Here is a 23214-nt window from a genome sequence, read left to right as displayed (position 1 = left end):
AGGCAGCCGGTCAACACGACGGCGAACGAGCCCCGATGACGATCATGGAGGCCGACCGCCCCGGGGACATCGCACGGGACGGAAGCGTCGAACAGGAGCTAGGGTTTGGATTGGTTAGGCTGATACCATATTAGAAGGGATAGAGTGATATTAATGCGGAATATGATGGTTGTTATATTGAACCTCACGGATGAGTATATATAGAAGTCCAAACTTGAAAGATAAGAAGTCGCTTCTAAAGATAAGATATAAGATGAATTACAAATCCTAAACTATCAAATACATATACAACAAATATATCTCTAACAACTGTCATCGCCATACCCGTGCTGGCTGAATGTGACCCACCCAACAAGGAAACGAGACAAGCACCAGGAGTAATGGCGAGTGCCAGCGATAACCATTCATGATTATGCATTTGATCTGGCAAATGTACCACAATCTGAAAGCGAGCACTGTCACCCCCATCAATAGCACATGCAACTTAAATAGGCCGCTGCCATTCTTCATCATGGAAGAATGATATGATGGCGAAGACGACGTTTGTCTTTCATTTTTCTTTTAACAAGTAAAAAATCTGCCCTGAATAAGAGACCAGAGAGCCATACATGCACCAGGGCTTTCCTTCCTGTGCCGATGGTTGATTCTCCAATCAGTAGAGTTTCTAAGCATCCGTCCGAGCATTTGTTCAAATGGCAAACAAAACCCTGTCTGATTCCCCCCTCCCAAGTCAAGGTTGCCAGAGTAATAGATACAGAAGCAGCTAAAAGCTAAGCAACGAGAAGAAATCTTCACTGCGGAATTCTAATCATCCTTGATGGCATCTGCTGATCTGCCTATCCACGGCGACGGAGGCCACAGCCAGTGCACGCACCATTTATCCATCAGTGCTGGACGAAAACCCAACCTTTGAACCAGTCATGGTGAACCGGTGAGTCTTAGGACTGTTTGCCGTTGGGCCTTGGAGACTGGCGGTATGGAGAAGCGTGCGGACCGTAGGAGAGGCTCCTCATTGGCTGCACGCCGTTCCGTGCAAAGGTGCTCTGTGCCTTCATGCTCTGGCTACCATTTGGGTTGTTGAGGCTTGCGGCACGTTCTTGACGCATGGACTGGAAGAAGTAGGAGGAGCTAGCCATGTCTTTCAGGTTTGGAAGAGGCTTCAGGACTTCAACCACTTGGCTCATGAGAGGCCTAGCCTTAGGATCCCGGCTAAGGCAAGCATGTGCCAGCTGAGCCGTCTTCTGAGCGCCTTTTATGGAGAAATTTCCCTCTAGACGGGGATCTACGAGCCTATAGAATCGCCTTCTTTCTCCAAGATAAGGGCGTGCCCATTCAACCAGATTGTGCTCCCCGTTTGGCCTGTTCTTGTCCATCGACCTTCTGCCTGACATCATCTCTAGGAGCACCACTCCAAAACTGTATACATCGCTCTTTGATGTCAGGTGACCTGAGCAAGAAATGAACTTATAAGCAGTAGAACATGCGAGGGAATTCAACAATCTACTCGAACAATTGAATGAGTGGTAACTTGTCTATTTTCTAGGAGATTCATTCAGCTTAGATGACTCAAAATGGGCAAGATTATCTTGAGCCAGTGAAATTGTAATCAGATTTCTGACTACCTCAGAGAGGAATGAATTCAGACGAACAGCTATTGCACAAACCCACAGCAGCACATGGAGTGCCTTAAATATCTGTCATCACCTAAATTAATATCATACGCAATAATAGCATCCACATAAATGCGAAGGTGGGCAAAAATGGTGCAGGCCCTAATACACTCCACACACACCATCCTTGTACAGTCATTATAATATGGTTGCTAGGTTATAAGCATATCACCTATCAAAGGAAACATAATGCATTGTGTGCCGGTTAAGTATGTACGAAGTTCAGTCTATCTAGCATAGATTGAATGATTGAAGTATAGGACACACCAGCAGTAACTGGACAGAACAATAAGGATAACATCATGCAAGATTTGCTCCAATTTTGAGGACAAGTTTAGTAGTATGATGCAGGACAACAACTGATCAACTCACCTGTCATGACATACTCAGGAGCTGCATATCCGTATGTTCCCATGACCCGAGTGGATACATGTGTCTTATCACCCTCAGGGCCATCTTTTGCAAGTCCAAAATCAGAGAGTTTTGCATTGTATTCCTGGAAATAAATGTAAGAAATGGGCAAATGTAATAGCCTGAGTGATCATAGATTATCTGTTCTCAGTAGAGTTGCATACCGCATCCAAAAGAATATTTGAAGTTTTGAAATCCCGATATATCACTGGCCTTTCAGCTTCTTCGTGAAGAAATGCAAGGCCTTTTGCAGCACCAAGTGCAATTTTCATTCTGATAGCCCATGGGAGCGGAAATGACCCTATTTAGTACAATTATTCAAGACAGTTACTGGACGAATATAGTTGTAATAAAACTAACAAATTTAGGTTTCATCAAATTTAGCACACAAGCAGAATTTTAGCAATGGAATAAAAAGTTAGGAGGAGCAAACAATAAGTAACAAATAATGCCTAACGAGTGATATTCAACCAAGAGTATAAGAGTAGAAGAAAAATATGCTATGTATTAAATATTTCAACAAGGGTAGATGTCTTGAAAGAGTGAAAATCGGCATCATATGGTATATTTGACAAAGAGTAAACCAAAATAACACTTACTCCTGAAAAGATGGTTCTCCAAACTTCCGCGGGGCATAAATTCGTATACTAGCAACCGTTGGTCATCTTCAATGCAGTAACCAACCAATTTCACTAGGTGTGGATGTTGAAGGTTTCCAAGGAAATCGACTTCTGCCTGAGAACACATAATGATAGTTTACTTAATGAAGCAGTTAAAGCTAATACCATAATGTATCGTGTGCTGCATACCAAAGAAAGTAAAAACATACCACCCACTCCTTATGCCCCTGAAGCCCATCATGGTTGAGTGTCTTGACAGCAACAGTTAATCCTGTGCCAGGTTTCATTGGAGCAGTTCCATTCTCTTCAATCCAACCTTTAAAGACACAACCAAAACCTCCCTCGCCAAGAAGACTCTCAGGTCGAAAGTTTCTGGTGGCGCACTTAAGTTCATTGAACGTAAACCTACGCAGTTGGGCTGCTAGTTTAAGTTCTTCTCCGACTATGGAAGAAGGCGAGATACTTCCAATGTTGCTGGATGTTGTCGAACCAGATGCGGCTGGTGCAGCTGATTGATCCCGACAACTATGATTTACCTTTTTGCTCTCTGTACAGTAGACATTATCCATTAGGAGATCAATACCTGACATGATTGAAATTTGACAAAGGTAGCGTCACAGAAATATGTGAATCCTTGCTTCTGAGCAAAACATCACAAGCTGCAAACCAATAGCTAATGTGTAGCAAATACTTAATGGCACTAAACAACAAGGCTGAAAAACGCTTCATCTCTACAGAATACAACACAAGCGCGTCACTGACTGAAAAACGACCTCGACCAGGATACTACTAGGTGGCCCACAGCAAACTGCGCTAAACCGCAAGAAACCACAGGTGCCTCTAGCTCCCGCAAGATGGTCAACAAGCCTGTATGGCAAGCAGGTGCAGCGTGTGCAATGGCACAGAGCCCCTAAAATTTTGAGGCCTCAATTTTTTTCTTAAATGGCAATTAATAATATTAATCAAGACAATATCCAAGCAACACTTCATCTCCTGTGCAACATTCCAACTTCCAAACACCAACTAGTTCCAAGTTCCAAGGCCAGCCAGTACACAAGCACACACCTTTCTCTTGACATCTCTCTCTATTTAAATCACGAAGTATAAACTACCGCTCAGTTTCCACTCAAAATTCCCCGTGCATCATATTAGGAACTAGCACAACCTATAAATTCAGCTATTCTTCTCCAGTTTTTCCGTTATCCTTGAATCAATTATTGGGGAGATTATGTTTATAGTATGCTGAATAAGTAATAATATTCATAATTAGGATTTTCCCTATAAAGGGCCTTATTTCATACTATTTTGCACCAGTCCCCCCGGATTCTCGGATACAAGCCTGATGGTCAACATGACTTGTATATTTCTACTTCTTTAATGTGGCCATGTGTAAGTGTATGGAATTAAATCCAATTCTGTACCAAACATGACAATATGTCCAGAGTTTATGCATCAGATGACTTTGTGGAGTCATACATTTTAGAAATGTGGAATGTTTTAGGTGCAACTCAACTGAATCAAATAGTCTGCTTGGACATTTGAAAATAAGATATAAGTTTTCTCACTGAAGTGAGCTTTAATGCTAAAGGTATAACACTCATAACACAATAATAATTGATTTGTAAGAAAATAGAGTGTGTGACAATTTGAAGTGACATGGTACAAAGATTATGATATAACCATCAATCGGAAGCACTCTTTACATTTTAGTTTTTGTCCATATACCATAACTATAACTAGCTGTTCCTGCTTGAGCATTTCAATTGATACTTCATTTGGACGTATCCTTTTGTTCATATTCTGAAGCATGCATAAATAGAACCCTCAATGTTAAATCTTGCAACAAAAGTTGCCTACCATACTTAATTACAGAGAGATATCAATTATGCATAACACCATGTGGCCAAACGGTAATTAATTGTATGTGTCTAAAAGCGTACGGACAAAAATAGACAAGCATTGAATTTAATGACATTTGAGCGTCGCTTCAGCTCCTCCTAGTCAGTAATCACCACTCCTGCAGCAACAAAACATCACCTTGCATTTTACCTGAGGTACTTCTGCTTCAACCACTACGGAATGCCCTATTACCAACAACCTGCAAACTTAACCCCACAAGTGTAAGCCACGCCCTTTTATACTAACAATTTAACAGCAGGCCCCCGAAATAGTTGCTGGAGCAGCAGCCTATCACAGATACCGCTCGATCTTAGCAAACCAAAGCGAGAAGACATGAGATTTTTGACAAAATCGGACGGCAATGTGGCCATGTGTAAGTGTATGGAATTAAATCCAATTCTGTACCAAACATGACAATATGTCCAGAGTTTATGCAGCAGATGACTTTGTGGAGTCATACATTTTAGAAATGTGGAATGTTTTAGGTGCAACTCAACTGAATCAAATAGTCTGCTTGAACATTTGAAAACAAGATATAAGTTTTCTCACTGAAGTGAGCTTTAATGCTAAAGGTATAACACTAATAACACAATAAAAATTGATTTATAAGAAAATAGAGTGTGTGACAATTTGAAGTGACATGGTACAAAGATTATGACATAACCATCAATTGGAAGCACTCTTTATATTTTAGTTTGTGTCCATATACCATAACTATAACTAGTGTTTCCTGCTTGAGCATTTCAATTGATACTTCATTTGGACGTATCCGTTTGTTCATATTCTGAAGCATGCATAAATAGAACCCTAAATGTTAAATCTTGCAACAAAAGTTGCCTAACGTACTTAATTACAGAGAAATATCAAATATGCATAATACCACGTGGCCAAATGGTAATTAATTGTATGTGTCTAAAAGCGTACGGACAAAAATAGACAAGCACTGAATTTAACGACATTTGAGCGTCGCTTCAGCTCCTCCTAGTCAGTAATCACCACTCCTGCAGCAACAAAACATCACCTTGCATTTTACCTGAGGTACTCCTGCTTCAACCACTACGGAATCCCCTATTACCAGCAACCCGCAAACTTAACCCCACAAGTGTAAGCCACGCCCTTTTATACTAACAATTTAACAGCAGGCCCCCGAAATAGTTGCTGGAGCAGCAGCCTATCACAGATACCGCTCGATCTTAGCAAACCAAAGCGAGACGACATGGGATTTTTGACAAAATCGGACGGCCAAGGGGGACGAGAACTGAAGATCCAATGGCTGTCATCGCTAATAGCCTGAGATGGATGGAAAGTTGTACGGTTTTAATGTCTCTAAATGGGTTATGGCAGCACTCAAACATGGCACAACATTCAGTTTACATCATCTCATGATGTACCAGCGCACGTAAATAAAGCAGAAACATCTCATCCCAAGCCACCCCACACCATACCAACCACCCTTAAATACCACCCACCAGAGCACAGCAACACATCCAATTTCATCATACAACGCTCCCATCGCCATCAACTTAACTTCAAAAGATATAGAATAAAAAAGTTCAGGCATCTGCCATCTTGAGTGCTCAAAGACAAGACACACAGCACCCGAGCAATCAATCAAACGTACGGGCAAGCACCAGGTATTAACAGACGCGAAAGCCTAGGCGGCTGGTAGTGCTGGAGAGCAGGGAAGCAGACCGGGAAGTAAACACGATGTCTGGTAGGAGTGAGAGCATTTTACCGCTGGCGTTGGCGCAGGCTCCGCTGGTGGAGGAGTCGACCTTGGAGCCCGACGACATGCATCCGCCGCCCAGTCGCGGTAGCCGGATCCAGCAACCAGTCGGAGGCGCCGCGTCCTCCTCGTCCATTGCCGCCTCCTTCCCCTTCCGCCGCCTCACATCCTGGCCCCGCCGCGTCCCCTCCTTCCCCATCTCCTATCCAACCCACCCGCCGCCGCCGCCCCGCGCACCGACCGACAGAGAAGACCTTCAGCAGCAGCGTCCCCATTGCTTCTCGGCGCGGCAATGGAAGCCGCCCGCGCGGCCTCCGGCGGAAGAGGAGGCGAGCATCGGGACGAGCGGAAGGGAGAAGCAGGGAAGGAACTAGCGAGAGAGTGTGAAGAGGGGTGGGGGTGTCGGGGCAGGGGAAAGGGTAGGCTGCAGGAAAGGATTCGGGTTCGGGCAGTGCGGGCAAGGTAGTGGGAATTTGGCAAAAGACCAAAGACCGAGGGCTGGGCGACGAGGAAGGAGGAGGCTGCGACCGGAACGCTGGTCGCTTCTTTATGGCCGCCTTCCACACAGCCACACAGGAGCGCCCGTTTCTGATACGATTTAGCCCAACGCCCCTATGAAAAATACACAGTTTTTTCTTTCTTTCTTTTTTCACGAATACGCAAAGATTATTTATCATTGCATTGATATGACAGGTAAAAAAGTACAGTTCTCGGTTACAAGACCCACGCATATACAGCCGACATGGGTCAAAAAAGACACGGGTTGCTCGTCCCGGGTACATCAAAAGAGTTCTACCTTTTAGAAATCATGATTGCCAAGCCGTTGGCGCCGGCGCTAGCCCATAGGCGCACGTCTTCTTGAATGCGCTGTAATAGTCTCGTGGCTGAAGGTGATCGAAGATACAACCGTTCCTATGCTTCTAGATTGTCGATGGAGTGAGTGCGATGATGGAGTTGAGCTCTTTTGGGAGGGCGGCGGGGGATGTGGAGCATGCGGTAGTCCACCATTCCACGAACGGTGTGTCCGGGCTCGGGATCATAGCAGTCGAGCAACACCATGAGAGGACCTCGTGGCATACATGTCGCGAGAACGGGCAGGCAGCGAACAGATGATGTATGTCTTCGGTAGCCTGATCGCTGAGTGCACACATGTCGTTGTGTGGCAGCCCATGTCGAGCGAGGCGGCCCGCCGTCCAACAAAGATCCTCCAAAGGCAAGCCACATGAAGACCATGATGCGTGGGGGGGGGGGCAATTCTTCCATGTTAACTTCCACGATGCATCAAGCGTAGAGCCGTGGAAGAGGGTCAGGTAACAGGATTTGGCCGAGTACATGCCGGACTCCGTCCACCTCCAGCGCAGCTCGTACGGGCCAGCCTTAAGAGTTCTATGACGCATCATGCGTCAGAGTTCAACGTACTGCACAAGGGCCGCAGGGCCCAGGGCGCCAGCAATGTCGCACACCCAAGTGCGTCCAGGTAGCCGCTCTGTCACCGTCCGGTCTCGACGACTGCGTTTAGGGACCAGCGCATAGACTAGCGGTGCGAGCTCTGAGATGGCCTTGCCATCAAGCCAGGGGTCGGTCCAGAATTTGCAAGTCCGCCCATCTCGTACCTCCCAGGAAGTGGAGGCGCGGAATATCTCCAAGGCCGCGGGGTCGTGTGGGAGGTGAAGCTGGCTCCAGGGGCACGACGCGTCGGTGCGCTGGAGCCATAGCCACCGCACATGTAGCGCAACACCGGTGCACTGCAGGTCACGAATCCCCATGCCTCCGAGGAAAGCAGGGCGGCACACGTGGTCCCAGTTCACGCGACACTGTCCATCTTGCGCGTCCTTGAGCCCAACCACAAGAAACCACAGATGATCCGGTTCACACGTGTGAGGATGGTCTTGTTGATGGCGATGGCGACTAGGATATGGATGGGCATGGGGGAGAGGACATGCCGACAAAGGGCGAGGCGGTCCCCAAGAGAGAGCATGGAACCGAGCTAAGTAGAGAGATTCTTCTCCGATCGCTCGACAAGCGGCATCAGGTACGATGTGGATGGCTTGCAGACGGATGGCGGGAGGGTGAGGTACCTCACCGGGAACTAGGCGATTGGGCAGGACATCTCGGTCGCGATCGTGTTGACGTGCTCGTTGATGCAGCGGATGGGTGAGGTGCAGCACTTGGCGAAGTTTGTGCGAAGGCCCGAAGCCATGCCAAACGTGTCGAGCACGCCTCAGACGGTGCGGATATCATGGGCATCGGGGTGGCAGAAGATGACGACACCGTCCGCGAAGAGAGAGACACTGGATGCCAGGTGCCTCGTAGTCAGCCTGTGAAGGCAGCCCTGCTCGATGTCCCGTTGAATAGCAAGTTGAGCACATCGATGACAAGGACGAAGATCATCGGGGAGACGGGTCCCCCTACCGGAGTCCACATGCATGCTGGATTAGTGGCCCGGGGACGCCGTTGACGAGCACCCTCCTAGACGATGTGGAGAGCAAGATGGATATCCACTCGCGCTAGCAATCCCCGAATCCAAGGTGCCGCAATGCATCAAGGAGGAAAGGCCATGACACTAAGTCGAACGCCCTCGCAATGTCGAGCTTGAGTAGCATCTACGACGCCTTGAGGTTTGATAACCCACAAGTGTAGGGGATCATTTGCAGCCTTTTTCGATAAGTAAGAGTGTCGAACCCAACGAGGAGCTAAAAGTAGAATTAATATTCTCTCAAGTTCTATCGACCACCGATACAACTCTACACGCGCAAACGCTTACTTTACCTAGAACAAATATGAAACTATTTTGCAGAAAAATAAAGAGCAAGTAAAAAAAGTTTGGGACTGTTTAGTAGAAAGCCTTTTTTGTGTAACGCAAGAAAAAGATTGTCCATAGGCAATTTAATATAACATGAAAAATACTTATTATGTGCAATGAGGGAGAGGCATACGCTAACACACTTTCCGTACTTGGATCATATGCATTTATGGTTGGACCTCTAGCAAGCATCTGCAACTACTAGAAATAATTAAGGTAAACCCAAACATAGCATTAAACATCAAGTCCTCTTTACTCCCATACGCGCACAACTGCCTTACTTGGGTGTAAGCTTCTGTCACTCTCGCCACCCACTATAAGCGAATCATAAACATATTGCAAACCCTCCAGCGTGTATCCTTCACGTCTGCGCCCCACGGAAGGAACCTTAGACAACACCATATCAACAGACAACTCATATCGCAATTAACCCATCGGACAAAACGGATCTACTCAAACATCATAGGATAGCCACATATCATTGGGAAATAGTATGTAGTGTTGAGCACCATGTTTAAGTAGAGAGTTGCCACGGGAAAAGAGGCGTTACATCGCTGCATAGAAGGGGGGAGTTGGTGTTGACGGCGGCAAGATTGTTGATGTATATCATCGTCACGCTCCTTGCCCCGACGACACTCCAGCGCCACCGGGAGAGAGGGAGACAGAACCCCCTGCTTCTTCTTCTTCTTCCTTGGCCTCCCCCTAGATGGAAGGAGAGCTCCCCCTCTGATCCATGGCCTCCATGGCGGTGGAGGGGCGGGAGCCCCTCCGAGATTGGATCTCCCTCTCTGTTCTCTTCTGTTTTGTGTTCTGTTTTCTGGTCCTTCATCGTTTTCTAAATTCCCGGAGATCCATAACTCCGATCGGGCTAAAATTTTGAGGTGATTTTTATCCATAAATTAGCTTTATTTTGCCCTAAGAAGAGCCCCAACCGACATAAGGGCTGCCCACTAGATAGCACCCCGCACCAGGGTGCCCACGCGCGCCCTCGTGTCTAGTGGAGGCTATGAGCCTCCGTTTGCATTGATTCCACCTCCGAAAAATCACATATATTCCAAAATAATTCTCCGTAAATTTTTACCACATTTGGATTTTGTTTGGTATGGATATTCTACGAAACAAAAAATATGCAATAAACAGGAACTCACAGTTGTCACTGTATCAATATGTTAGTCCAATAAATCATATAAAATGTTGCCAAAAATATGTGAAAGTTGTATAATATTGGCATGGAGTAATAAAAAATTATTGATACGGGAGATGTATCAGCATCCCCAAGCTTAATTCTTGCTCGTTCTCGAGTAGGTAAATGATAAAAAGATAATTTTTGATGTGGAATGCTACCTAGCATAATCTTGCTCATATATCTAATCATGGCATGAATATTAAGATACAAGTGATTCAAGGCAATTGTATATCATTTGACAAAAAGACATCCATACTCAGGTTTACTAGCAAACAATCATGTCCTTTCAAAATAACAATGCTAAAGAAAGTTATCCCTATAAAATCATATAGCATGTCATGATTGGTCTTCCTAGCATAAGGTATAAATCATGAGCACCCCTTTGTCAAATCAAGAAATTGGATTGTACTTTTTAACGTGCTTCACCTTTTTATTACTCACTCAATACATGAGTGTGAACCATGGATATAGCATAAAGGTGGAATAGAATATGGCGGTAGGTTTTAAAGGGGTAAAAAATGAAGAAGAAAGTCTCGCATCAACTCGGTGTATCAGCGGGATATGGAGATGCCCACTAATAGATATCAATGTGATGAGTAGGGATTGCCATGCAACAGATGCACTAAGAGCTATAAGTGTATGGAAGCTCAATAAAAACTAAGTGGGTGTGCATCAAACTCTATAATGAAAAATTCCCACTAGTATATGAAAGTGACAACATAGGAGACTCGCCCTATGAAAAATATGGTGCTACTTTGAAGCACAAGTGTGGAATTAACATGCGCCTTCTATATTTTCTCTCTTTTTTTTTCTTTCTCTTTTTTTCTCATTTTTCCATCTCTTTTTTTCTTTCTTTTTTTCTTTTTTTGGTGGCCTCATTTGGCCTCCCCCATTTTTCATTTTTCGTCCGAAGTCTCATCTCGGCTTGTGGGGGCATCATAGTCTCCATCATCCTTTCCTCACTGGGACATTTCTCTAATAATGATGATCACCACACTTCTATTTACTTACAACTTGATACCTAGAACAAAGTATGATTCTATATGAATGCCTCTGGCAGTGTACCGGGATGTGAAATTATCTAGCATAGCACGGACATAAAAAAATGGACAAGCCATGCAAATATCATGTTAGCTATCTTATGATCATGCAAATCAATAGGACAATGAATGCTCAAGTCATCAAAACAAAAGCGGTGGAAGTTGCATGGCAATATATCTCGGAATGGCTATGGAAATGCCATAATAGGTAGGTATGGTGGCTATTTTGAGGAAGATAGAATAAGGCTTATGTGTGATAGAGCATATCATATCATCGGGTTTGGATGAACATGCGAAGTTTGCACCGAATCTCGAGGTGAGAAAGGGCAATGCACGGTACCATAGAGGCTAGCAAATTGCAGAAAGGTAAGAGCGCGTATATCCATGGATTCACATTAATGACAAAGAACTCACATACTTATTGCAAGATTTTATTAGCTCTCTAGAAGCAATGCACTACTCACATGCCCCTAGGGAGAAGGCTGGGAGGAGTTAACCATCGCGCAACTCCAATTATAATAGCACAAAGGATTTCAATCAAGGATAAATTATGCTCCAACCTCATCGCATAATGAGAGACTATACGTGCATGCTTCAGAATCACAAACCTTAACATCAATATTATTACTAATCCACAATCATCAACTAGTGCACCCACATATTACTATCTTAATGTCGCAAAACTATTGCAAGGAATCAAACATATCGTACTCACTGATCTACAAGTTTTACGTACGATTTTATGACTAACCATGTAAATGCCCAATTCCTTTTGACTCTCTAAATAGATATAAGTGAAGCATGAGAGTTTAATCCTTTCTACAAAATACCAAGCTCTAATAAATATAAGTGAAGTGCAAGAGCATTCTACAAATAACGGTTTTCTATATGTAGAGAAACAAGCAATCCAAACTTCAAATGATATAAGTGAAGCACATGAAGCTTTCTATAAAGCCATACTCAAAATATATAAGTGAAGTGCAATGAGAATTATATAAATCAACAATGTACTATCTCATACCAGCACGATGCATAAAATAAAAGTGAAAACTAAACACAAAAGACACTCAAGCTTTACGCATATCATGTGAACGAAACGAAGACGAAAACATACCGATACTTGTTGAAGAAAGATGGGATGCCTTCCGGGGCACACCCAAGCTTAGACGCTTGAGTATTCTTGGATATTTACTTGGGGTGATTTGGGCATCCCCAAGCGTGAACTCTTGCCTCTCCTCCATCTCCTCATATCGAGACCTCCTCGAACTTTGAACACTTCATCCACACAAAACTTAACAGAAAACTCGTGAGATCCGTTAGTATAATAATGAAAATTACTACCTTAAGTACTATTGCAAACCCATTCATAATTTTTGAATTATATCTACTATAATATAACTTCTGCGTGGCTTATACCATCGATACAATCGATATTTTCATCGAAACGAGCAAAACAATGCATCAAAAACAGAATCTATCAAAAACAGGACCGTACCGTCAATTTAAAAATTATTACAAATTAGGAATAAATAAAAAATTCATATAATTACTGTTGTGTAAAAATTTCAGAAACTTTCGATGTTTCAGTAAAATAAGTAAATTCACGCACTACAGCCAAAGTTTATGTTTTTGCACCGCACATACCGACAAACAATCTAATCATACTAAAGGCAAATCTTGGCACATTATTTTTATAATAAAATGGTAATTATACAATGGGATAATTATTTTTGTTGAAAAGTTTATGTAATCAAGATTCACAATGTTTCCATGGGCATGAACAAGGTTCAAGTCTAGCCCCCACTTCAACGGTGCTCGTCCTTCTCACTTTCACTTTTCTTTTTGAAAAAGTTTTAAATTCCCCACCTTTTTTTCGTTTTTAAATATTTTAAAACACACAATAGAAATAAAGGACTCTCTAAAACTTACGGGTTGTCTTCGTGGATATAAGCCTGACAGTAGATGTGTAGGGTACGAAAGTAGAGGGCAGAGTCCTAGCTACGACAAGGTTGTATGAGTTGAGGCCCCTCCGCGGTGGAGTTAACACCCTACGTCTCGGTGCTTTGGAGCTTTAGTGTCGAGTGGAATATGAATGCTACAGAATGTGAACCCTTGTGCCAGAGAGGAGGGGTGGCTTATATAGAGTGCGCTGCCCCTCATAAGTGTCCAGCTTTCAAGGGTGCAATAAGTGAGATTGAATGCATACGTTAGAGGTAACGTATGGCATAAATGAAATTAACTAAAGTAGTCTAATGTCTGGCCGTTAGCCTCGCTGGAATGGCATCTGGTCTTCTATGTCGACTGGCTTCTGGTCTTCACCGAGTGGAATTCAATCGTCGAGTATCAGGTAATCTTCTGAGTGGTTCTTTACCGAGTGGACCAGAGGTAGTCTTAATCCAGTCGGTAAGCATCTTGTGATCCTTAAGCTACTAATGAGGTGCCCTTGGGTAGGACTTATAGGTCAGGCCTATGACCCTACCCTAGGGCTATAACCCCATCATTAGCCCCCAAATGGATCGAGGTTAGAGTGGTGAAGGTGTAACTGCAAATCTTGGTATAGCAAACTGAATTTGAATGTTCTTCAAAATTTCAACGAATTGGATGTGGACTGCAATCTTCATCATTCGCCTTGATCGATTCTGCTTGGTACAAAATATCTGAGTGGATTTGAAGATCCGAGTGAGCAAACGAAACGATGCGTCTGATAAGATCTTTTGATGTGATCAATCACCGTGTCTGTTCTGGATTTTCTGGGATTCGAAAATTTCGGTTGCCGTGCGTTACACGGTGATGACATCATCGACATCAAGTGGATCATGTCGCCTCGATTCCCGCGCCTATATCTCCGCCACGTATCTCACGATGGACTTCGAAAGGATAAGTCGAGGGCACACTTGCCAACGGCCCAGTCGGCTGGTTATAAAAGCATCAAACGCTAGGGTTTGGAATGACATCGTCTTCTTCCTCTCGCGTGTCCTTCCTTAATTTTTAGCCACCAACGCAGACCGAAGCAATCAATCTCATCGCCTCCACCATGACGAAGGGACAGACCGACAAGTTGTAGAAAGCGAAGAAGAAGGGCGTCGTCAAGTCGAAAAAGCAAACCGTGCCGCCGGGCTGGATCCAGGGGGATTTCCTCCGATACACTGTGCGGAAGGAGGATCTCCTCGACCTCGTTGAGCACGGCATGTTGGCGGATAAGTCCTGGAGGCTCCCTAAAGACAAGATCGAGCCCGAGCCGCGGGAGGGAGAATGGGTTCTCATCCTGACTCACGTCGAAAGAGGTTTCTCTCTGCCACCCCATCCTTTTATTCGGGGATTCTTGAACTTCTTTGGGGCGCAATTGCATCATTTTCCTCCGAATGCCATTACGCATCTTTCTTGCTTCATCACCTTGTGCGAGTGTTTCTTGGGGTGTCCTCCTCACTGGGGACTCTTCAAATCTATCTTCACCGTGCGATCCCAGTCGGTGAAAAAGGTTAATCCGACTGACGACAAGACTAATGTCATCCAGTTGTGTGGAGGTTTAGGGCTTCAGAAGAGAGCCAAAAGTAGCTATCCTGCCATGACCTTTCCTGAATCAGTTCGTAACTGGAAAGCTACTTGGTTCTACTATAATGATATTGCTTGCCCGAACATGTCGAGTGGACTCCCTCCCTTTACTCTAGAGCGACCGAGTGCTCCGAGGACGTTAGCGTTGACGAAGGAGGAGAAAACTCAGGTTGATCCCTTGGTCAAAGCACTGATTGGTATGGTCTGCAACAGAGTGACATAAATGGATCTATTAGAGACCTTCCTGGACAGACGCATCCAACCTCTCCAGGCTCGGGACCACACTATGTGGCATTACACCGGTCCTGAAGACGCCACTCGGTCTCATCCTGAGGAAGCGAGTGAAGACACAGTAGCAAAGTGGATCCGCAGAATAGCAGGTCCTTGTGATAATCCGATGGGGGCAAAAAGGGTCATGCCCTTCTCAGTTTACAATCCACCGACAAACAAGGTTAGTTCTGCTTTGTTAAAAAATGTCGCGTTCGAATTGAGTGCTTGTAATTTCCTTGTTGACTGAGTTTTTGGATTGTATCTTGCACGAGTGGACGAACTTGCATTCTCCGGTCCCGAATGGCAACACACTCGACCTTAACGAGGGGAGCATGGAGGACAGTGCGGAGAGCGAGGACTATGTGGACGACAGCGAAGAGACCAAGGAGGATGAGTCAGAGGAGGGCGAGGAGGAAGATTCATCTCCTTCTCGCCCTGAGCCTCGGACCAAGCAGCGTCATGACCCTGCTGGTACTCCAAGTAAACCTTTGGCTCTGAGTGGCAGGATTGCCAAGCACGTCAGGGGATCCTCCGGAGAACCAGTGGAACAACCTGCAAAGGTGCCTAAGCCCAACGGATCCAAGCCTCGGAAGGCTCTACCTAGGATGAGGATCGCCGTTCCAGTCGCCTCCGCGTAAGTGCTTTATCTTATACTCTTATTCGAGTGAACATTTCGGTTGCTGACGACCGACTGAGATTGTCTTGACAGAGCTGCTACTTCTGTCACGTCATCGCCGCGAGGGGATGAAGATCTCATGGAGGTTGACACCGCGAACGCAACCACCTCACAGCTAGGTACAACAGATTTCCCATTCCATGTCATTCTTCCGTGTGTATGTTTTCCTAACTGTAACTTCTGATGTTTCTGTCTGCCAGCCGTTCCTGCTGCGAGAGAGGTCATCCAGCTAGACGACGATGATAAAAGGCAACCAGCTGCTGCGGTGAAACCTGTTGCGTTTGAGGTGCCTGTGGCGGCAATGGCTGTAGTGAGTGCTCCGCATGTTAGTTCAGTCGTTGTCACCACGACTCCGAGTGGATTGCAATCGAGCGCACCAGTTGTTCCTACTGAGGCCTCAGGATTGATGTCTCCCGCGACAGTGTACGCCACATGTCGTGTCCCTGAATATCAGACTAGTGCCGCCAAGGAGGCTATGATCCAGGCATGACTGATGACGCAACAAGCAAAAGGAGCCTATGACGTCATCGTCTCGGTGTACAACAACAACGTGGTGCTTCAAGAAAACGTCCGAGTAAGTTCGACCCTAAGTTTGAATTCCATTCTGACTCACACCCACTGGGTATTGCTTTTTTTGTAGAATTGTCTTTGTTTCATTTGTGTTCCAGTGGGGTCACTCCAAGTGAACCCACTGGGTGTAGTCCCCGAGTCCTCTGTTGAGTGCTTGCACTAGTAGTGGTCTTAATCAGTAGAGACTTTTTCTTTGTTGCTGATCAAAATCAACCAGAGCTGATCTAGTTGAGTTCTGAATCCAGTGGGGGCATGCTAAGTGCACCCACTGGGTGTAGTCCCCGAGACTATTATTAGTCGGAAGTGAGTGATAATAGTCTGAAGTACTTGAGCATATAGTATATTTGACTTGGCAGGGCAGACCTTGTCGAGTGATAAACCAGTGGGGTCACGTCGAGTGAACCCAGTGGGTGTAGTCCCCGAGACTACCGTTGAATGCTTGCATCAGAAGTCTGAATTTGAATGCTTGCATCATCTGTCAAATGACTTGTATTTCTCCACTCGGAAGTAGAAAAATACTTGTTCCGAATGAAAGTGATTTTTCCACTCGGATGTATTTTGTAGAAGGCATGCGAGATTGGTTCGCAGTACACCGAGGTGGAATCTGAGAAGAACAAACTGAAGCTGGAGTGTGATGCGATGAAAAAGTTGCTGGAATACAAGGATGTGGTCCTTGCCAATCTGAAGAAGAAGTCCGTAGCTGATGAATTAAAGCTTGCGGACTTTGAGAAGTTGAAGGCAGAAAATGAACAGATGAAGAACGAAAGAGACGAATGGGAGAAGAAACTCCACTCCATTTAGAAAACAGGAAATGCTTTAGAAAGTTTTGTAAAAGACTTCCTGGCAAAGATGCTTGATTCTCTCATTGGTATGTTCCCTTTACCGAGTGAGTCTTAGCATTTTTCATCGATTGACATGCAACTGATATTTCGTTGGTCTTTTGCTATAGAGTTTTGTCCTTATTTCAAAAAAGAGACATTCGAGGTGGAGCCATACTTGGATCCCATCAAGTTTTCTATTCCCGATGACTTGGCCATGAACATGTATTGCCTCAACTGTCGCCTCGTTAAAGTCCAAGGGTACTTCACTCGTCTGCGAGCTGCTGTGGGAAGAATTGACAAAGAGCTATGGCCTGAAGACACGTTCCTCGTCGGTCTGGATGCTGTGATGGAGCGCCTGGGTCGTGTCCCTGAGAGAGTCCAAGCATGGAAGAAATCAGCTTCTCGGTGTGGGGCTCATGTGGCTCTGTCTCTTGTCAGGGTCCACTGTAAGGAGACTCGGGAGGAGAAGTTGAAGGCACTGCAGGTTGCAAATACGAAGAAGCTTCGGTTTGAAGACTTCACGGAGACCTTCATTGATACCGCAACACGCATCGCCGACGTCATTGACCTCGACACCTTCGTGGAGCCGGCCAGTCCAGGTGAGCCGTGAAAAGACAACCAGTCGTGAGAAAAAACTGTGATTTGCCTCGGTATGCCGAGTGGTTTATGTAAACACTTTAAACTTCGTTCACGTAATAACCCGAGTGCTTTTGTCCTGCGCGAATAACCTTGATCTGCGTCAGGTATTATTTATTTGCTCGCTTCGACTGAATTTGAGTTTATCTTTGTCGAATGAACTTTTTCTTTTTTGGGGATGCTCTGGGCATACGCAAAGTCTTCCTACCCAAGCGAATATTGATTCGCAGTTGGGCAGGGATTTGGATGGGATTTTCTCGCTTAGGCGAATTTGATTCGCGGCTAAGCCTCCGAGTGAGAGGGTAGCTCTTTCACTCGGAGAAGCTTTTGTTTTTTATCTTAGGTGAATCTGGTTCGAAGCAAAGTCCCCGAGTGAGAGGGTAGCTGATACGTCTCCAACGTATCTATAATTTTTGATGGTTTCATGCTATTATCTTGTCAAACTTTGGATGTTTTGCATGCCTTTTATAAAAATTTTGGGACTAACTTATTAACTCAGTGCCAAGTGCCAGTTCCTGTTTTTTCCATGTTTTTGACCCCTTTCAGAGGAGGATTTTGAGCGGAGTCCAAACGGAATGAAACTGCCAAAACGATTTTTTCTGAAACAGAAAAAGATCGGGAAGCCGGAGAATCAGGGCAGGGGGCCGGCAGGGACCCCACAAGCCCTCATGGCGTGGCGAGGGGGACCGCGCCTCCCTCGCTTGTGGGCTCCCTGGGCCACCTCTGCCCTAAGTTTTGCGCCTATATATTCCCTAAAATCCCATAAAAATCAAGAGATCATCAAAAGTACTTTTCCGCCGCCGCAAGCTTGTGTCTCCGCAAGATCCCATCTAGGGCATGTTCTGGTGCCCTGCCGGAGGGGGATTCGGATACGGAGGGCTTCTTCATCAACACCATGACCTCTCCGATGATGCGTGGGTAGTTCACCATAGACCTACGGGTCCATAGCTAGTAACTAGATGGCTTCTTCTCTCTCTCTTGGATCTTCAATACAAAGTTCTCCATGATCTTCATGGAGATCTATCCGATGTAATCTTCTTTTGCGGTGTGTTTGTCGAGATCCGATGAATTGTGGATTTATAATCAGATTATCTATGAATCTCATTTGAGTTTCTTCTGATCTCTCTTATGCATGATTTCATATCCTTGTAATTCTCTTCGAGTTGTGGGTTTTGTTTGGCCAACTAGATCTATGATTCTTGCAATGGGAGAAGTGCTTGGTTTTGGGTTCATACCGTGCGGTGACCTCACCCAGTGACAGAAGGTGTAGCGAGGCACGCATCCTGTTGTTGCCATCAAGGGTAAAAAGATGGGATTTTCATCATTGGTTTGAGATTATCCCTCTACATCATGTCATCTTGCTTAAGGCGTTACTCTGTTCGTCATGAAATCAATACACTAGATGCATGCTGGATAGCGGTCGATGTGTGGAGTAATAGTAGTAGATGCAGAAAGTATCGGTCTACTTCTCTCGAACGTGATGCCTATATGTATGATTATTGCCTTAGATATCGTCATGACTTTGCGCGGTTCTATCAATTGCTCGACAGTAATTTGTTCACCCACCGTAATATTTGCTATTTTGAGAGAAGCCTCTAATGAACACTATGGCCCCCGGGTCTACTCCACACCATATTTTCAGCCTTATACTTTTCTTAGTTGCACTTTCCGCTTTCAGATCTCACTTTGCAATCAATCTTGAAGGGATTGACAACCCCTTTATAGCATTGGGTGCAAGCTCTTTTGTGTTTGCGCAGGTACTCTGGACTTGACGAGATTCTCCTACTGGATTGATACCTTGGTTGTCAAACTGAGGGAAATACTTACTGCTCGTGTGCTGCATCACCCTTTCCTCTTCAAGGGAAAAACCAACGCAAGCTCAAGAGACGACAGAAGGATCTCTCGCACCATTGCCGGGGAAGGACTTTTGTTGCCGTAGCAGAAGGATTTCTGGCGCCGTTGCCGGGGAGGATCAAGTCAAGAACTCATCCAAGTAAGTGTCGCAAACTCATCTCTTGCATTTACTTTTTTGCCCCTCGTTTTCCTCTCCCCCACTTCTAAAAAACAAAAATTTATAAAAATATTTTCCTTTTTTCGTTTGCTTTGTTCGTTCGCCCTTCTCTCGCTTGCTTTCTGTTCACTTGTGTGCCATGTGCCTTAATATGATTGCATCTTCGCTTGCTGAAAATCTAGTGATATGGATCCTCATCCACTTGCTAATCTCTTTAAGAGATCCAATTATGTTGATCCAATTGCTAGTGAGTTGAGTGCACTTGACTATCTTTATGGAGTTTTGCTTGAGATGCTTGAATCTAAAAATTGCGAGGAAGAAATTTATGAAGTGATTCACGAGGGCTCCTTGGATGAAAAGCATGATTGCAATGGTTTCACTATAAATTCTATTAGTGACAATCATGCTAAAAATATGCAGAACCCTAAGCTTGGGGATGCTAGTATTGCTATGTCCACTACTTGTTGCAATGATCATGAGTGGGGCGATGATTTTTCTTACGATCTTGAAAATTTGTTTAAGCCTCATGATGAATATGATATTTGCAATATTATTAAAAGTGGGTTTGGAGAAGTCATGACTTTAGTTGATGATAATCCCATTATTTTTGAAGAGCGTCAACTTTGCATGCATGTGGATCATGAAAAGAATATCCTATGTGATAGTTACATTGTTGAATTCGAATATGATCCCACATGTAATTATTATGAGAGAGGAAAATATGGTGGTAGAAACTTTCATATCACTAAATCACCTCTCGTTATGTTGAGATTGCTATTGTCTCTTTCTTCTTCCTTGCATATGGTAACTACTGGTTGTCTTGACAATCTGTTTTCCTATAAAATGCCTATGCATAGGAAGTATGTTAGACTTAGATGTGATTTTCACATGCTTTATGATGCTCTCGTTGTGCTTCAATTCTTGTTTTTTGTGTGAGCATCATTGAATTATCAATGCCTAGCTAAAGGCGTTAAACAATAGCGCTTGTTGGGAGGCAACCCAATGAATTTATCTTTTTCTTTCTGTTTTGTTGTGTCCACACCATCATAATTCTGTTTTGGTTGTGTCTTTTGTGTTTCCTTTTGTGTTTGAGGCAAGCAAAACCTTTATGACTAGTCTTGGTAATGGTTGTTTGATCCTGCTGGAAAAAGACAGAAACTTTGCGCTCACGAGATGATTTTTCATTTTTATTCAGAAAGAGCTTTTGAGTTGATTCTTTTTGCTGCTGCTTGATATGACTTTTGCCCAGGCAGTCGTAAGTTTTCAGAATTTTTGAGGTACCAGAAGTATATGAAGTATACAGATTGCTACAGACTGGTCTGATTTTGACAGATTCTGTTTTTGTTGAGTTGGTTGCTTGTTTTGATGAAACTATGGTTATTATCGGGGGGGGGGGGGGGGGTACTAGCCATGGAAAAGTGAGAATACACTATCCCAACACCAACATAGATAGAATTCTAGTTTGCTACGGTACCAAAAGAGGTGATAGTTTGTTTTCTTGTGCTAATGTTATCACGAGTTTCTATTTAAGTTTTGTGTTGTGAAGTTTTCAAGTTTTGGGTGATGTTCTCATGGACAAAGAGATAAGGAGTGGAAAGAGCTCAAGCTTGGGGGTGCCCAAGGCATCCCAAGCCAAATTCGAGGACACCAAAAAGCCTAAGCTTGGGGATGCCCCGGGAAGGCATCCCCTCTTTCGTCTTCAATCCATCGGTAACATTACTTGGAGCTATATTTTTATTCACCACATGATATGTATTTTGCTTGGAGCGTTTTGTATCGTAGGAGTCTTTTCTTTTTGTTGTGTCACAATCATCCTTGCTGCACACCTTTTTGAGAGAGAGAGACATGCACTCATCGTGATTTTGCTAGAATGCTCATAGTGCTTTACTTATATCTTTTGAGCTAGATAATTTTGCTCTATGTGCTTCACTTATATCTTTTAGAGCACGGCGGTGCGTGACTTGGTAGTGGGCTTATGCTATGAAAGTAGTCCCAAATGTGATAGGTACCCATAGAGGATACAAAAACCTCCATCTTCATGTGCATTGAGTAGAAAGAGAAGTCTTTATTCCTCTCAATTAGTTTTGAGACGTAGATTCGGTAATATTAAGAGCTATGTTAGTAGGGTGTTGTGAATCTAGAAATACTTGTGTTGAAGTTAGTGATTCCCGTAGCATGCACGTATGGGGAACCGCTATGTTAGGAAGTCAGAGCATAATTGATCTATTGATTGTCATCCTTTGTGTTGAGGTCGGGATCGCGCGATGGTCAACACCTACCAACCCTTCCCCTAGGAGTATGCGTTTAGCACTTTGTTTCGATTACTAATAAAAACTTTCTCAACAAGTATGTGAGTTCTTCATGACTAGTGTGAGTCCATGGTATAGATGCACTTTCACCTTCCACCTTTGCTAGGCTCTCTAGTGTCACACAACTTTCGCCGGTACACAAACCCACCATATGCCTTCCTCAAAACAGCCACCATACCTACCTACTATGGCATTTTCATAGCCATTCCGAGATATATTGCCATGCAACTCCCACCGTTCCGTATCATGACTTGTGCCGTCACTCTCATATTGCCATTGCATGATCGTAAGATAGCTAGCGAGATGTTTCAACGTCATATGCCAAGCTAGATCGTTGCACGTCCCGGTACACTGCCGGAGGCATTTCCTATAGAGTCATCATCGTTCTAAGCTTTGAGCTGTGAGTAAATAAAAGTGTGATGATCATCATTATTAGAGCATTGTCCCATGTGAGGAAAAAAAGAGGCCAAAGAGCCCAAATAAAAAAAAGAGGCCAAAGAGCCCCCAAAAAAAAGAAAAAAAGAGAGGCCTAAGAGTCCCAAAAAAAGAGAGAAAAAGAGAGAAAAAGAGAGAGGGGACAATGCTACTATCTTCTTCCACACTTGTGCTTCATAATAGCACCATGTTCTTCATGATTGAGAGCTTCTTGCTTTGTCACTACCATATGCTAGTGGGGATCTTCATTATATAACTTGGCTTGTATATTCCAATGATGGGCTTCCTCAAAATTGCCCTAGGCCTTCGTGAGCAAGCAAGTTGGATGCAGACCCACTAGTTCTCCTTTTGAGCTTTCACATACTTATAGCTCTAGTGCATCCCTTGTATGGCAATCCCTACTCATTCACATTGATATCTATTAATGGGCATCTCTGTTGGAAATATGCCCTAGAGGCAATAATAAAATGGTCATTATCATATTTTCTTGTTCATGACAATCGTCTATTGTTCATGCTATAATTGTATTAACAGGAAACAATAATACATGTGTGAATAAATAGATCATAATGTGTCCCT

At 44.2% G+C, this 23214-nt stretch overlaps 1 protein-coding gene across 2 annotated transcripts; it reads right to left on the bottom strand.

The window, feature by feature from the left end:
• Nucleotides 1–525: 525 nt before the first annotated feature.
• Nucleotides 526–6828, bottom strand: LOC123443775 (serine/threonine-protein kinase PBL34-like). Of its 2 annotated transcripts, none has more exons than XM_045120303.1 (6): nt 6336–6828; nt 2911–3248; nt 2681–2816; nt 2246–2382; nt 2043–2166; nt 526–1447 (listed from the first exon to the last, which is right to left on the bottom strand). In XM_045120303.1, exons 1-6 carry the CDS (start codon nt 6523–6525, stop codon nt 939–941), a joined length of 1434 nt encoding a protein of 477 aa, XP_044976238.1. In that variant the 5' UTR covers nt 6526–6828; the 3' UTR covers nt 526–938. The 2 variants fall into 2 exon arrangements, with proteins under 2 accessions (XP_044976238.1, XP_044976237.1); XM_045120302.1 differs by having other exon boundaries at nt 2911–3284; nt 6336–6822.
• Between the last annotated feature and the right edge of the window lie 16386 nt (nt 6829–23214).

The sequence above is a fragment of the Hordeum vulgare genome, chromosome 3H (assembly GCF_904849725.1).
Source record: "Hordeum vulgare subsp. vulgare chromosome 3H, MorexV3_pseudomolecules_assembly, whole genome shotgun sequence".
In the NCBI taxonomy this organism is placed as follows: Eukaryota; Viridiplantae; Streptophyta; class Magnoliopsida; order Poales; family Poaceae; genus Hordeum; species Hordeum vulgare.
This window is presented reverse-complemented; position numbering and strand designations above follow the sequence as displayed.